This window comes from Panthera tigris, chromosome C1 (genome assembly GCF_018350195.1).
Source record: "Panthera tigris isolate Pti1 chromosome C1, P.tigris_Pti1_mat1.1, whole genome shotgun sequence".
Taxonomy (NCBI): Eukaryota; Metazoa; Chordata; class Mammalia; order Carnivora; family Felidae; genus Panthera; species Panthera tigris.
The window spans coordinates 58,892,418-58,906,905 of NC_056667.1; the positions used below are offsets into that span (position 1 = coordinate 58,892,418).

Below are 14,488 nucleotides of genomic sequence, written 5' to 3' on the forward strand. Positions count from 1 at the left end.
AAAATTGTTTCCCCAAGTTATTGTTCCAATTTACATTCCTCAGCAGTATGTGAAAGTTCTTTTTATACTACATTCTCACAAAAACAGTTTAAAATGCATATTGTTACTAATCTGTTCATGTGAAATTATATGTGGTTATGGTTTTAATTTGTATTTCCATCATAACAAAAATGACATTGGACATCTTATTATATGTTTATGAACCACTAGACTTTCCTCTGCTGTGAAGTAAGTGCCTATCATGTATCCATTCACACATTATGGGATTTCTTGATTGTTTTTAATAGATGTTCTTCGGATTTTCTATATATTTAATCTTTGTTGGCTTTATGTATTTGAATACCTTTCTCAGTTTGTGGCTTGTCTTTTTCTCTCTTTCATAAAAGAAATTGTTAATTTTAATGTGATATGAAATATGTCATTGTCCTTATAGTTTCATTTTCCTGTTTAGCTTAACGAAAATTTCCCTACCAAGGGTAGGATAGATAGTCTCCTACATTGTCTTTTAGAGGTTTTTAATGATTTGCCTTTCATAATCACATCCTCGATTTATCTGGAATCGATTTTGTTTATGTTGTGAGGTAGAATTTCATTTCCTTTGGTTTTTATTTATGAAAACTAATTGCTCCCAAACCATTCATTTAAAGGTTTATTTTTCTCCCTACTGATCTGCAATGTCTTCTCTTTCATATATCAGAATTCTACATATGCATGGATCTGTTAGAAGGGTCTCCATTTTGCTTTAGTTGTATATTTGTCTGTTGTACTAATTTGACTATTGCTGCGCTGTTTCATATCTTGTATAAAACTATACATAGCATCATGTACATATAGTTATATACATAGAAAACATATATAGCCATAATATATTTTGATATTTGGTAGTGCATAGTGCCCACCTGATTTGATTTTTTTCTTTAGAAGTTTTTTATATTTTCAATGTAAATTTTACAGTTAGCTTGTGAAGTTTCATGAACAATTGAGCTAGATTTGTATTCAAATTCTAATGAGTCTGTGTTTTGAGGGTAAAGACATCTCTAAAACATCTCTGAGTATGTTATGCCTTTCTGTTTCATTAGGTCTTTAATATGTTTAAATAATTTATATGTATATTGTGTTAGATTTATCCTCAATACATTATATTTTGTTGATATTCTAAGTGTTATTATTTTCCCAATTGGATTTGCTGTTTTTGCTGGGTTATAGCAACGTGCTTTAATGTAGTATATTGATTTTATATCTATCCATCATGATAAACTCTTATTTATTCTATTAATTTATCTGTACATCCTTCTGAATTTGGTACATAGGTGATGACATTATCTTGGGATAATGCCATTTTTAATTTTTCTCATCAAATACTTCTACATCTAATTTTTTCCTGGTCTTATTGTCCTAGCCTGGCTAGGAAAAATAATGAAAGGGACCATCCTTGTCTTAGCTGATTTTAAAGGACATGTATTTACATTTCATTCATGTGTATGATACTTGTAGCTTTTTATAGGTGTCCTTTGTCAGCTAAATGTATTTCCAGTTTGATAAGATATTTCATAAAAAAATGGATAAGATCATATTCTTCAATTCCTGTTTTATATGTTTGAGTATATTAACATTGTTACTGTTTTATTTGGGATATTTCCAATATTTGTATTATCTTATACGGTAGTTTGTTATTTATCTCTTGATGGCTTGCTTTCTCTTTTGTGCACTGGATTTTGGGTTCAGAATTCATGTGTCCTGAGCACCACTTATGGAAAATTTTTGAGGCCTGTATTTAAACTGTTTTCTACAGAGAATATTGCTTTTTCCTCTGTTAGGCATTTAAGGGGCCAGTCACCCTAGACTACTTTACACTAAATTTTCGACTTGACATGTCTTATACTCTACAGGGAGTGCTAATCCAGCCCCAAATCTACATGAGAGAAATTTGTGATAGGAATTCTCAGAAATCATTTTCTTTCCTGTAACTGTTCTTTCTTGCCCCATCACCCTGTGTCAAGATCGGACTGGAATAGCAGGATCAGCTTTTTGTTTATTTGTGTCCTCTTTTACACCTGAGTGGGTCAGCCTTTCACTGCCATATTTTTATGACAGGAGGGTGTCACTAATGTGAGTTCCCATACCAAATAGGGGCCTCGCCTTTGTATCCAGACTCCTAGGATTGGTAAAATCCAACATAAGGTAAAATCAGATTCAATACTTTCAGAGAGTAGCAGGTCAGGTCACCCTGCCCCATAGAGTAGCAGTTTTTGTTACTTTCAGACTTCCAATTTGTGTTTTTTATATTGCTACAAGCTTTGCCATGCTGGAAATGACATATGATCACATTCTATCCAGCTTCTGGCAATTTTAAATGTTTAATACTAGGAGGGGTTTTTCTACACCTCTGGCACGGTTGAAGGTAGGGCATAACATGTCACCAGCTTTCTTTGCATCAAAATTGGTCATCTTGAAAATGTATCTTACTCTTTTCCCTCTTGTCCCTTCATTTCAGCCTTTTCTCTCTTTATAATTTTGCAATACCATTTTTGTGGAGGAAATGTCTTCTTGTTTCATATTAAATATGTTAAAAACATTTTGTAACATTTTCTCCCTTTTGCTGTAGCCAGTCATTTAAATAATATATTCATCTTCAAGTTTTATTTTTAAATGTGCTCTTTTTTTCTTCTTGTTCTAGTGCATATTTGAGTATTTGCTTAACTTCCCCACCCCACCCCCAACTGCTGATCTCTTAACTGTGTGAAGTTCTGATTTGATTTGAAGTGATGCTACCCAGCACACATATATATAGTTTGTAAATACTTCACTAGTTGTCTTCCTGATTTCTAATTGGATGCATTTCTAATTGGATGCCAAGGTGCAGAGTATGTCTATGGTCACAGCACGTGACTTGCCCTGAGCTTCAGAGTCCTTTTGACATCCACAAAGAACAGTTGAAGAGTTTGCAAAACCAGTATGTTCACAAATATGAAACAGCATTAACAGATGGAACATTTGTGAACTTCACCTAATTACTGATACACCCCACCCCCATCCATGTAAATGTACAGTAGCTGGTTGCACTAAATGTGGAAACAGTCTCAATATCTGTTCTAGGCTACAGAATGTTGATTTCTTTAGACCAGGAAGAAAGTATCATTTATTGCACAAAAGAACATGCCTTAAGCTAATGTTTCATTGTGTTGTATAAAAACTTAAAAATGTATCCAAATTCTTTTATTTTTAATTTTTTTAATGTTTATTTATTTTTGAGAGAGAGAGAGAGAGAGAGAGAGCAAGCAGAGGAGGAGCAGAGAGAGAGGGACATACAGAATTGGAAGCAATCTCCAATCAGCACAGAGCCCGACGCAGGGCTCGAACTCACCAGCCGTGAAATCGTAACCTGAGCCAAAGGTGGACGCTTAACCAACTGAGCCACCCAGGAGCCCCCCAATTTATCCAAATTCTTAACTCTAACTCTGAAACAAGTGGGAACTGGGCATAAGATATTAATTGCCACCGAACCACTTTTAAGTTTTTGAGAAACCGAATGAACAATGATCTCATGGCTGTAAGAGCAGAGCAGTGAATCTTAAACATGAAACACAGAGTATACTAAATAAACCTTTATCCTCTTTCATTTTATCTATAAAACCCATAATTGCTTATGTCCCCAGCACTATGGTGGCTTTTTCTTTTCTTTTCTTTTTTTTTTTTTTTGGTTTTGTTTTTATTTGCTTGTTTTTCTTGCACGGCTGTTACCTGTACTGTGTAGCAGTAAGCAGACAGGCTGCATGACACTGAGACTTCATTACATTCACTATGAATCAAAAGCTCTTATTTCAGACAATATATGAACAAACTCACTTTGAGTGCAGCCTCATTCTTCAGGATTATTTATTGTGATTGTTTTATCTATTCACCGAGAATCCTAATTTTCTTGGTTCTTCCCTGTATTTCACTGTCACCCATTCTGACAGCTAGCACCTGTGCATATTCTGGTTATTCAAGTCTCTCCCTTATGAAACACAGTGATCCTGTCTCCTTACCCTTCAGACTAGACTATCTTCCTGAAAGTCTCTGGAGTTTACACAGTTTACTGAAAATAATTAAATTCTGTTTTGATTTACATGGAGTCAGGATAAAATAATAAAATAACCACAGACCTAGAATCAGGATTTCAGGATTCCATTCTGAGTACTTCTATAAATCCTATGATCTAATTTCCAAAGCTATCTGAATCCAAAAGCACATAGATGCTTAATAAGCATAAGATGGGTGAATCAGGGAGATTTTTCAATTATTGTCAGCTACAGAATTCCGTGAGCTTATTCATTCATTCATTCAAACAGACATTTATTATCAGGCACTGTGCTAGGTGTTAGGAGTAATAATAATGTACATTAAGCCTTGTCATGTATTAACTGGGTTAATCCTAATACTCCCCATTTAATAGTTGGAGATACTGACATACACAGAACTTAATAATTTGACCAAGCTCACACAGTAGTAATAAGTGGCAGAGCTAGGATTCAAATCAAGGGTAACCAGTCCCAGAGATTATCCTTGTAACCACTGTGCTGCACTACCCACAGCACAAAGTTGAGTAAGAGGAGTTTCCCTCCGCAAAGAGCTCACAGGCCACAGAGAAAGGTAGATACATAGACATAGTACTGTGACAAATGCGACACACCAATACTTACAATACGAAAGTTGTTTGCCTTGACCTACCCACTTTGTTGTTTTACATGTAACACTTAATCCTCAGAACAAATCTTCAAGGCAGGTATAATTATCTTGTATTTTTATGTAAGGAAACTGCCCCAGGGAGGTTAACTAATTTTCCAAACACTCCAAAGTGACTGAGCTGGGATTAGAAATCATGTTTGTGTAATTCTAAATCCTATTTTTGCTACCCTCTGTCACGCTCCATTGCATAAACAGAATCCTTACTTTAAAATTCTCTAAAGTTCATTTCTCTATTGTTATACTTATTCTTTCCACAAAATTAAAATTTTATTTTTTTTAAATGTTTTTATTTATCTTTGAGAGACAGAGCACGAGTGAGAGAGGGGCAGAGAGACAGGAGGCAGAATCTGAAGCAGGCTCCAGGCTCTGAGCTGTCAGCATAGAGCCTGTCGCGGGGCTGGAACTCACAAACTGCAAGATCATGACCTGAGCCAAAGTCGGATGGTTAACCAACTAAGCCACCCAGGTGCTCCCACAAAATTAAAATTTTAAAGTAAAAAAAAAAAAAAAAAGCTTGCCCAAATTTGACAACAGTGTAAGAGAGAACAAAATTATCATCCTTCATAACTTCTCAAAGAATTCACAAAAGTAAAATAATGAGATTATCTAGAATCATTTGACCCTGAAGCCGAACAGTTGCCTTTAGCCTTTGCTTTTTGCCTGCCAGGAATTGAATCCATACAGTCCCCAAAATTAGGATACTTGGATCAGAGAAATACATCAGAACCTAAGAATTAGAGGATGTCATAGCGATAATTCCCTTATTTTACAAAAAGGGGAATCAACAGCTATAAGTTTATATTCTTTGTTCAAAGTTGTACGATTAGTTAAGTAATTGAGTTAAAAATAGAATTCAGGTCTTCTGCCTTTCTGTCTCATACTCATTACCCTGTAATCTCCAAACATATATGTGAATTTTCAAAAAAATTATACATGTATAGGTAATAAAATATAGACTGAATAATTGAGTATGGGGAGTGTTATTCAGGAATCTGTATGTTTAAAATGTTTCAATGATGATGAAATACGATTCATTGATAATTCCCATTATACACATGAGAAGTTCTTTCAAAAATTGGTTTATTAGCATTATGTGTATGGGTAGAAACAAGGGGAAAGAGAGGGGAGGAAACGAAAAAGTAAAAACAAAGATAATGAGAAAGAGCAGTAATGGGTGAATGATGATGAGAAAGGGAGAGAGAATGAACACGAAAGAGAAGACGAGAACGAGTGGGTTCAGGAGGCAGAGCACATTCCAATGGGCAAAGGAAGTGTCCCTGGAATTTGGTCCCTATGTTCCATATGTATCTCCCATGACTCTGCTACATACTGCCTTTATGTATCCTATTTATGCCATCCTAATTACTCCACACAATCACTCCCTTCACACGCATACACACACACACATACACAAAACATACAAATATGTCGAATGACAGACTTAAGAATATTTGACAATTCCTGCAAAGTGGATTTTAATGATATAGAAAAGACCCAAGAACCTTAACAATGTTGCTCCCATTCTATGGATGGTTTTCAGTGTTTGGTTAAAAAGAATTGAATTACATAAATTATTTTGCTTGAATTTGCTCATGAGGAAATATGCTGATAAAGTTGGACTTCAGGTAAATACAGGTCTATAAACTGTAGGTTTGTGCGAGGTTTGAACTTTCAAGATCAGCTTGAAGGATATATTCAGAAGAAGCCACCCTGTAGTTTTCAGAGTTTGGCTTTTGGGGTGGGTATTCCCAGAACGTGAATCTAGACGAGTACGTCGGAGAAATACCCACGTAAGTGTGCGACTTACAGATTTGTTTCTTTCCTGGTGTTTGCCATGGATCGTTTTCAACCTAGAGCATTTACATCCTATTAGAAATTGCTTTCTTACAGGTAGCTGATAGTCAAACTCTATTATACCTATTATTGTATGTATATAGAAATATATTTTTTGAAGTGATAAATGCCAACTTAGAAATAACTGTACCTATTATTTTATGTATATAGAAATATATTTTTTGAAGTGATAAAATGCCAACTTAGAAATAACTGTAAACAAAACAAAATAAACAGACTCCCATCTAGCAAAAACTTTTGCTCATGTATTAAAACAAGGGAATTGTTTCATCTTTCACTTTCAAAAAAAAAAAGAGGAATAATAAAAATAGGCACAGTTGCTTACTGCAGATGCATTTTGATTTTCCATGAACAAAAGGGTAAAAGATCACTCATAGACCCTTAACACTAAAATTCCTTTCAATACTAAGATAAAAGTATGGGAGAATACATTTAAGTTAAATTGGGAAGCACACTTACTAAGTAAAAACAGCCTCATTAAGTAAAAATAGCCTTGGCACACTAGTCATTAATTGAAGTGTATGTCTAAGATTTAAAACAAAGGACCAATTATGCCTCCTTCAATAGAAGAAATCATGTATTCCTTAAGTGCATGTTTAATAACACAGTTTTACTTGAACTGAGGAATTATATAAACCACAAAATTAAATCTGAACTTTTTATGCCATGGAAGTCCCTAGGTGAAAAGAACAGGTTTAATTTTTATACTTTTATGTTATTCTACTGAAGAGAAATGTTTTATTTAAAAATATGGTTTTTTTTTAAAAAGAATAAAATAAAAATATGTTTTCTGGGTAATTATCCATAGGTTTCTAATATTTAATGTTTGATACTTGATTTGAAGGATTTTTCCTTCAAATATCTTAGCTCCTCTTAAATTTCTTTTAGCTGGAGTTATTATCATTTTAAGCCTTTATTTTTCCCTTGCTATGACAAAATGGAAATAATCCAAGTAAACTCCATAGATGTAGGAAATAAAAATATTTAAATAAATATCTTAATATTCATATATGTATCTCTTAATAGTTCCATCATCTCGAAGTTATTCTTTGATGGTAAAGCTGGATCTATGTCAACCTATGAAAATTCATAAACTCCTATCTAATGGGGCCTTGACTTCTTCCTTCTTAGATACCCACCCTCCTTTATGTTTTCTTTGATGGTCTCCAGCTCACTGCAGCCAACAGACCAAGAAGCACCTTGTCCCTGAATCCTACGGTGCTAAGCAAATGCGGCTACTCTGTGTGAGACTCCTCTTTCCTTGATTTTCTTTAAAAAAAATCTGTCAAATTCAATCTTATTCTCAGATTCCATCAGGGTCAAGTCCTCTTAGAAGCCTTCCATGATACCCTAGGGTTGTATTTGGTGACTTTATGATAACTCGTGTAGTACTCAATGATTGGTTTATCAAAGCACTTGCTACACTATTACAAACTATGTGTCTCTCTTGTCTTTCTGCTTTCCTTGAAGACCAGTATCCCAGGCTTTAAAACCTTGATGGTGTCATGGTAAGCCATAAGTAAATAGGTAAATAAATACATATATTAATGCAGATTTATTGAAGTGCTTCATTGTTACTCTAGAAATGGCATACAAACTAGTACTTTATTTAACAGACGACAACAATTGTTTTTTATACTCTGAATTATTTCAGATAAATGTTAATTAGCTTATAATAAAACATAAAGTACAGGATAGTAGCCTAAATCATAAACAAATGTGAAAGATGAGGTAAATGTAAAGTAAAGGTAAGGGCATAAAGTGGAGACAGAAATAAAAACTAATGTGATAATTATGAATTCAAATAACACTCATTTTTCTTCTGGTCCCACAATAGTACCTTATCCATTCCAACTCTGAATGCTGGGATATCCTCTTTATTTGAGGTAATATCTACATGTCTGTCATCTGCAATTTTTTATAGTCTTAAATCCAGGATGTCTGCCTAATTTCCAAGGTTTTGTTGAAAACTTACGAATACACCAAGAAAACTGGCCATTTCCCTAGAAAGCCTCCTCCTCCTCCTCCCTCTCTCCCCAGTGGCCCCCTCATTTCAAGCTTTGATACAATTGTACTAAGTTATACTAATTGGTACATTCTTTCCCACATGTTTAGAGCTAGTTATATTGGAAGATAAAGTGCACATTTGCATAAATGAATATGTATAAGATGCAAAATAATGCACAAATATGTGCCTATGATTTATTGGATGAAAACTTAGTGCACAGTACACCCAAAAATATCTTTAATGTTTGACCATAGGAATAATACTAAATTCTATTTTACTATAAATTGTGTGTGCAAAATAATTTCTGATACCAGATAAATAATCAATATAAAATGACTGTCATGAGTGAAAATTGAAATAATGTCTACGCTTCTTTTTACCTAAATCTGGTTAACTCTATATATTTTTTTCTGGTTAATTAATACCTCCTTTTGTTCGTGTCTGTTCTGTTCTTGAAAATGAACAAAGGTACTAAATATTTTAATCTCCTCAAACCTCAATATTCTTATCTGTAAAACAAATGGAATTAGTGTTTCCCCTCTTTGGGTGAAAGTACTATATAAATGTCAGATTATCTGTATTAAATCTACCTGAAAACTTTGGTTAAAAAATGGTATTGGAAGTAAATTCCTCAACTTGCTATTTACTTACTGTCTTGGGAGAAAAAAAATATAATTGTTCCACAAATATAATATTTTCTTCTTTTGTCTAGTAGAATGACTCACTGGGAAAACATTAATCGCTTAAATTCATTCAATCAACTACTAGTTTTTGGAGTCCCTCCTATGGACCAGGTGCTGCTGTATGTGACAAGAACCCATCATTTTACAAAGGAAAGGAGAACCCTTTACTGCATAGAGCTTACATTGTAAAGTAAGTACATACAGAGAGAGAGAGAGAGAGAGAGAGAGAGAGAGATTTTTTCAACTACCTACAGTGAGCCAGACACCATAGATGTATATCACCTCATTTAATATTTACCCAAACCCTGATAATCATATAGTACTGCCCTAAACTACAGAATTGGAAACTGAGACTCAGAGGTAAATTGGTTTCTCAAGATCTGAAATCCCAGTAAATTATACAGCAGGCATTAAAATAAGAAATATCTGAGTATAAGGCCTATATTTTCAAAACAGTTACTACTAACTGAAAGAATACACATAAATAATGGTTGTAGAACAAACAGCTTCTGTCACAAGATCAGAGAACCCTACCCCTTTTACGGATGGCTTTCATTTTGAAGGGTTAGGTCTTTCAGGCTTTCCTGATTTCTAATATCTGGGATTCTGCTTCTCCATAGAGATCTACGTTACTTTATTAGTCTATGATATTTTCTAAATTTTCCAGATTTCTAGATTTAGCTTGCAATGAGTCAACATTGCTGATTTTCTACACTCTAGTCTCTCCTTTCCAAACCAGATCTTCATAGGTTTCTGTTTTTCCCAATTAAGTTGAATCTATGAGCTTTCTGGAACTCATTCATTCTTCTAGTTTTTAATTAACAATAAAAAATACGGGACTAGAGTCTTCTAGGCTGCTCCTAGGAATGGAATAAAGATGCAATTAAAACAGAGAATCTGTTCAACTCTAATCCACTAGTTCCCTCTGGTTTAGCTAATCAACCGGTTTAAAATTTTTTCTTGTTTTGTGTGTGTATGTGTTTTAATATCTCCAGGTCTGGTTATGATAAGGGTCATAATTCCTTTTTATTAGTTTAGGTTTTTTTTAATTTGACAAGAAATATGTATACATACATATATATGTATATACACACACACACGGAAATTTATATATAGATAAATTTATATGTCAATACAAAAAAAAAATAAACGAAAATACAGTTAAAGACAAGGAGAATAATCGCCCACAAAATCTCCCTACCCAGAAACAAGCGTTTGCGTAGAATCCTAATATCCTAAAAATTTCTTCCTATCTATAGACTTTCTGTAAGTAATCCAAAATTTACTGATTTATTCAATTAATTGACTAATTCAATGTATAAAGTAAGTTAATTTTGCTAATCATTTCACTAAATTGTTGTTTAATCAAATTGAACGGAAGTCTGCATCAAAGTGCTATAGGTACAAAGTATGTGAGGTGTGGCAAATACGTTACTTATTGTATGTGTGTGATATATATATAGTGTGATATATATGGTGATATACATATAGTAATATATACATAGTAAATGTGGCAGACATTTTAGATAAATAGTAAAATATGAAACGTTTCTAACTTGAAGAGAACCTAAATCCCTTTCTCAAATTAACTTACCACATAACTGAATCTACCAGAGCTTATGAAAATTTATTACATTTCATCTTGAGCCCCATTTGGGAAAAGGGACAAAGTTTCTCTTCAAATTATAACTCACAAAGCTACTGCAATTCTATATGCACATCATATTGATTAATAACAGTGAAAAGAAGCGCTGCCTTCAACCTGGCACGATTCTATCTTCAGGGAATCCTCAGGTTCAGGAGATGTGCGGTTTCGTGCTGGTAACATAGACCACTGTGCTCAATTTGGGGATTTGACAAACTAAAGTTTATTCAGTAGGCTTTGGCTAATTTCCTTTGGGAAATCAGCTCAGTAAAATCCATAGATAGTGCTCAAATTTTGACTTTTAAAGGGACAAATTCACAAAATTAACACTTTCCAAACCTCTTCATAACCAGAAACATATGTGGGTATGCCCTGACAGACCTATACGACTTAGAAATCGCTGGTATATGTGTGACATAACTGTTCCAAAGTAAGGCAAAACTTAGGTCTTGAACAGAACTCTGAACACAACTCATCTCTTACATAAACTCTTGGTCCCACAGATGTACATCGAATTGATCAATCAGTATTAAACACAATTTTTCATAGCACATTTAGGAAAAGGTAAGCTCTCAAAGGTATACTTTAGAAAGGAACAGAAGACAAAACTGATTGTTGAAAATCATTAAAAAGTCTTTTGAGTCCATTTTTAAAAAAGATATGAGCTATGTTAATATTAGGTTGGCACCAATATTTCCATTTATGACCGTACTTTAACTGAAATTAATTCTTTAAGAAGATAGTCTGTAGTTATAACTTAAAAAACACCTCCTTAACTTTTTTTTTTTCCCTACTTTCTTCTTTTCCTTCCTGTTCTCCTTCTAAAATTAAATTAACGGTGATTAACAAAGTCTTCTTCCCTACCTATTATAACGGCAGCAAGCAAACTTCTGCCCTTTGCTGCAGAGGGAGAAATTCTTCCGTGTCTATTCTTCCATGTCTGCACCCCACAAACCTACTGAAGCATCCTTTTTGGCTGATGGAACATCTCTAAGCCTCTGCTTCAAACTTTCTTGCTCCTGTCCCGTGTTGAAAAACAATTCTCCATAAGTTACTTGTGTTTCTGCACATCTTGGAAGCAGAGACAATGAATGCTTTTGTTCTTGAGTATCTTTTCAAGAATGCTTGTACAGTGAACAATTGTGAAAGACAGAAGTAGTTCTCCCTATGGAGCAAACAGCAGGTTTGTTTACAGTCCAGGATAATAAAGATAATTTCTCCCTCTGCAGCAAAGGGCAGAGGTTTGCTTGCTGCCATTATAAAAAAATCAAGTTTCCTAAGCTCAGGGAGCTTCAGCTATGACATAAACCCACTGCGTGTGTACGTGTCACCTGGCCGTCATCATATCACCCTGTAGTAACTGGAGCATGGGGAACTAATGCAAAAAATGACAATACTCTGGCTACTGTTATTACTGTGAGTAATAAACTGCCCTTTGTTTTCTGCCAGCGTCCGTGAAATTGTGGCCGATTTTTCACAGTTCTTGACATCTTGTTTCCCCAGTTTCTGTCCTTCTGCTTTATAAGATCTTCTCCACCCAGATCCCTTAGACGATGACTCATTTGGTTGGTATATCTTTCTTTCAATTCAGTTTCTCTCCACATTTCTGCCGCCTTAGTTGACCTTTCTGTCTAAGGTTCCCACTTCTCCAGGAAAAAAGAAGATCTGATTTAATGATAAGTGAGAATAAATTAAAGGCAGAGGGACAAAAAGGATGAAAGAGAAAGTACGAATACAAAGGAAAGTGTAGGTTATACATGGACTATGGGCCCATGAGAACCCATACGACAGCTGGGTTTTCAATTCTACTCCAATTTGAGACATCACTGTAGAGACCAAATATGTCTGGGGGCTGTGGAGCTGCATTACTGGGTGGGGTGCCCGTTCAGATAAATACAGTTAGTGATAAAATAACCATTATTTCTTCCTTCAGAGAGTTCCAGAGGAATGAGCAGTAGCTCTACATGTAGAAATTTACTAAATGTAGATTTCCAAGTCATGTACCCCACAGATTTTGATTCAGTTGAGTTGAGTGGGGCCCCCGAATTTTTCATTTTCAGTGAGTTTTTTGGTGAATCTGCTAAAGTTTGTCTACAGAACATTCTATGAGAAACTCTGCCCCAGACACTGCCTCTTGATCTGGTATTACGCCTATTTTCTCAGTCTCAAAGAGATAGTTCAACCCCAAATATATAGATTAGTCAGTGACAAATGTTAGTTGATGGCAGTGATTTGCCCTGGCAGACACTCAATTGCCAGGTGTGTTTTGATAGTTATTTTTTGGCTCATGAAATTGAAAGATTCACATTAATATGAAAAAAAACCTGCTTAAAGTGTTTTAGATTATATTTGGAATGATTCCTTCTTTTAATGAGGTATACATTATTAACAATGGCTATATCCAGAAGAGTGTATACATAGAATAAAAAAAAAAAAAGGAAGCTGTAACTTATCAATACCTTTGGTAAATACTATTATGCCAAAAGTATTTTATTTGAGTAATTTAAATAATGTAAAAATTTTTGAAGGACTAAGGGGGTATTTTAGAAACGTACAGGCTATTTCAGTTATCACTATTGAGATCATAAGATATAAAATAGGATATTAGTGAAAAATATCTTAATCATTGTTTGAGATGCATTTAGAGAGGGTGTACCATGGCATTGGTAGTTCTGCAGGTATTTCTTAATATCCTAACTTCCTACTAATGATACACTCGGGAACATTCTTTATTCATTTTCTCAATATTTTTCAAACGAAATAGAATTAAATGACCCAAGTAATCGAAGTATCAAAGCACTAGCTCTTCTCTTTGAGTACAGACCAACATACTTAATTTCCATTGGGTTTGATTGGGAGTTTCTTGCTTCAATTTAACCAGAATACACCCAGGTGAAGCTCACGAGAAAGAAGAAAATGCCATGTGTCTACAGTACTCTAGATATAAAGGTACCATACTTTACAATGCCGGAGACTACCATGATATTGGAAATGTTTCCATCTGTACATCAAACTGAATTATCGTGGGATTACTTGGGACAACTAATGTTACATAAAACAATTTGGTCAATCTTCTAACATGTCCACAGTTTCACTGTCAATAGGTGGTCTTTATCAATAACAGCACCTCTTAAAAAAACAGCAACATAAATTTCAGACAGTGTATTTCAGATGTTTATCTTTTCTTGAAAGTTATGCTGATAAAAGATGACAGGACTTACAGTTTACGACAACTTTTACTTTTTTCACGTCTGGGAATGACACATCATTTTCCGCACTGCATTCGTATTCTCCAGCCTGGTCCCTTGTAATTCCATAAATGTCCAAATATTGTCCATTTTCAAATGGTTTTGCTACAAGAAAAAAAGTACAGCATGTTTAATTATAGCCGCCTGAGGCTTCATTCAAATAAAATAACAATCTCATGTCTTCCTATTAGATACTGCTGACAAAACAATCCCAAGTGAAACTGGGGAATTATTAAACCCTTTGTTCTCCTATGTTCAGAGGAAAAGTCAGAGAAAAAAGCAGAAACTGAACAAGGGATACTATAACAACTGTTTCCCCAGA

At 34.4% G+C, this 14,488-nt stretch overlaps 1 protein-coding gene across 7 annotated transcripts in view; it reads right to left on the reverse strand.

Annotated features, from left to right (window-relative positions):
- Nucleotides 1–14,488, reverse strand: part of NEGR1 (neuronal growth regulator 1) — an 836,662-nt gene that overhangs the window by 258,149 nt on the left and 564,025 nt on the right. For all 7 annotated transcript variants that reach the window (XM_007089805.3, XM_042997574.1, XM_042997579.1 and 4 more), the window contains exon 4: nt 14,140–14,271. In XM_007089805.3, coding sequence (XP_007089867.1) covers nt 14,140–14,271 — 132 coding nt within the window. The remainder of the gene's footprint in view (nt 1–14,139; nt 14,272–14,488) is intronic.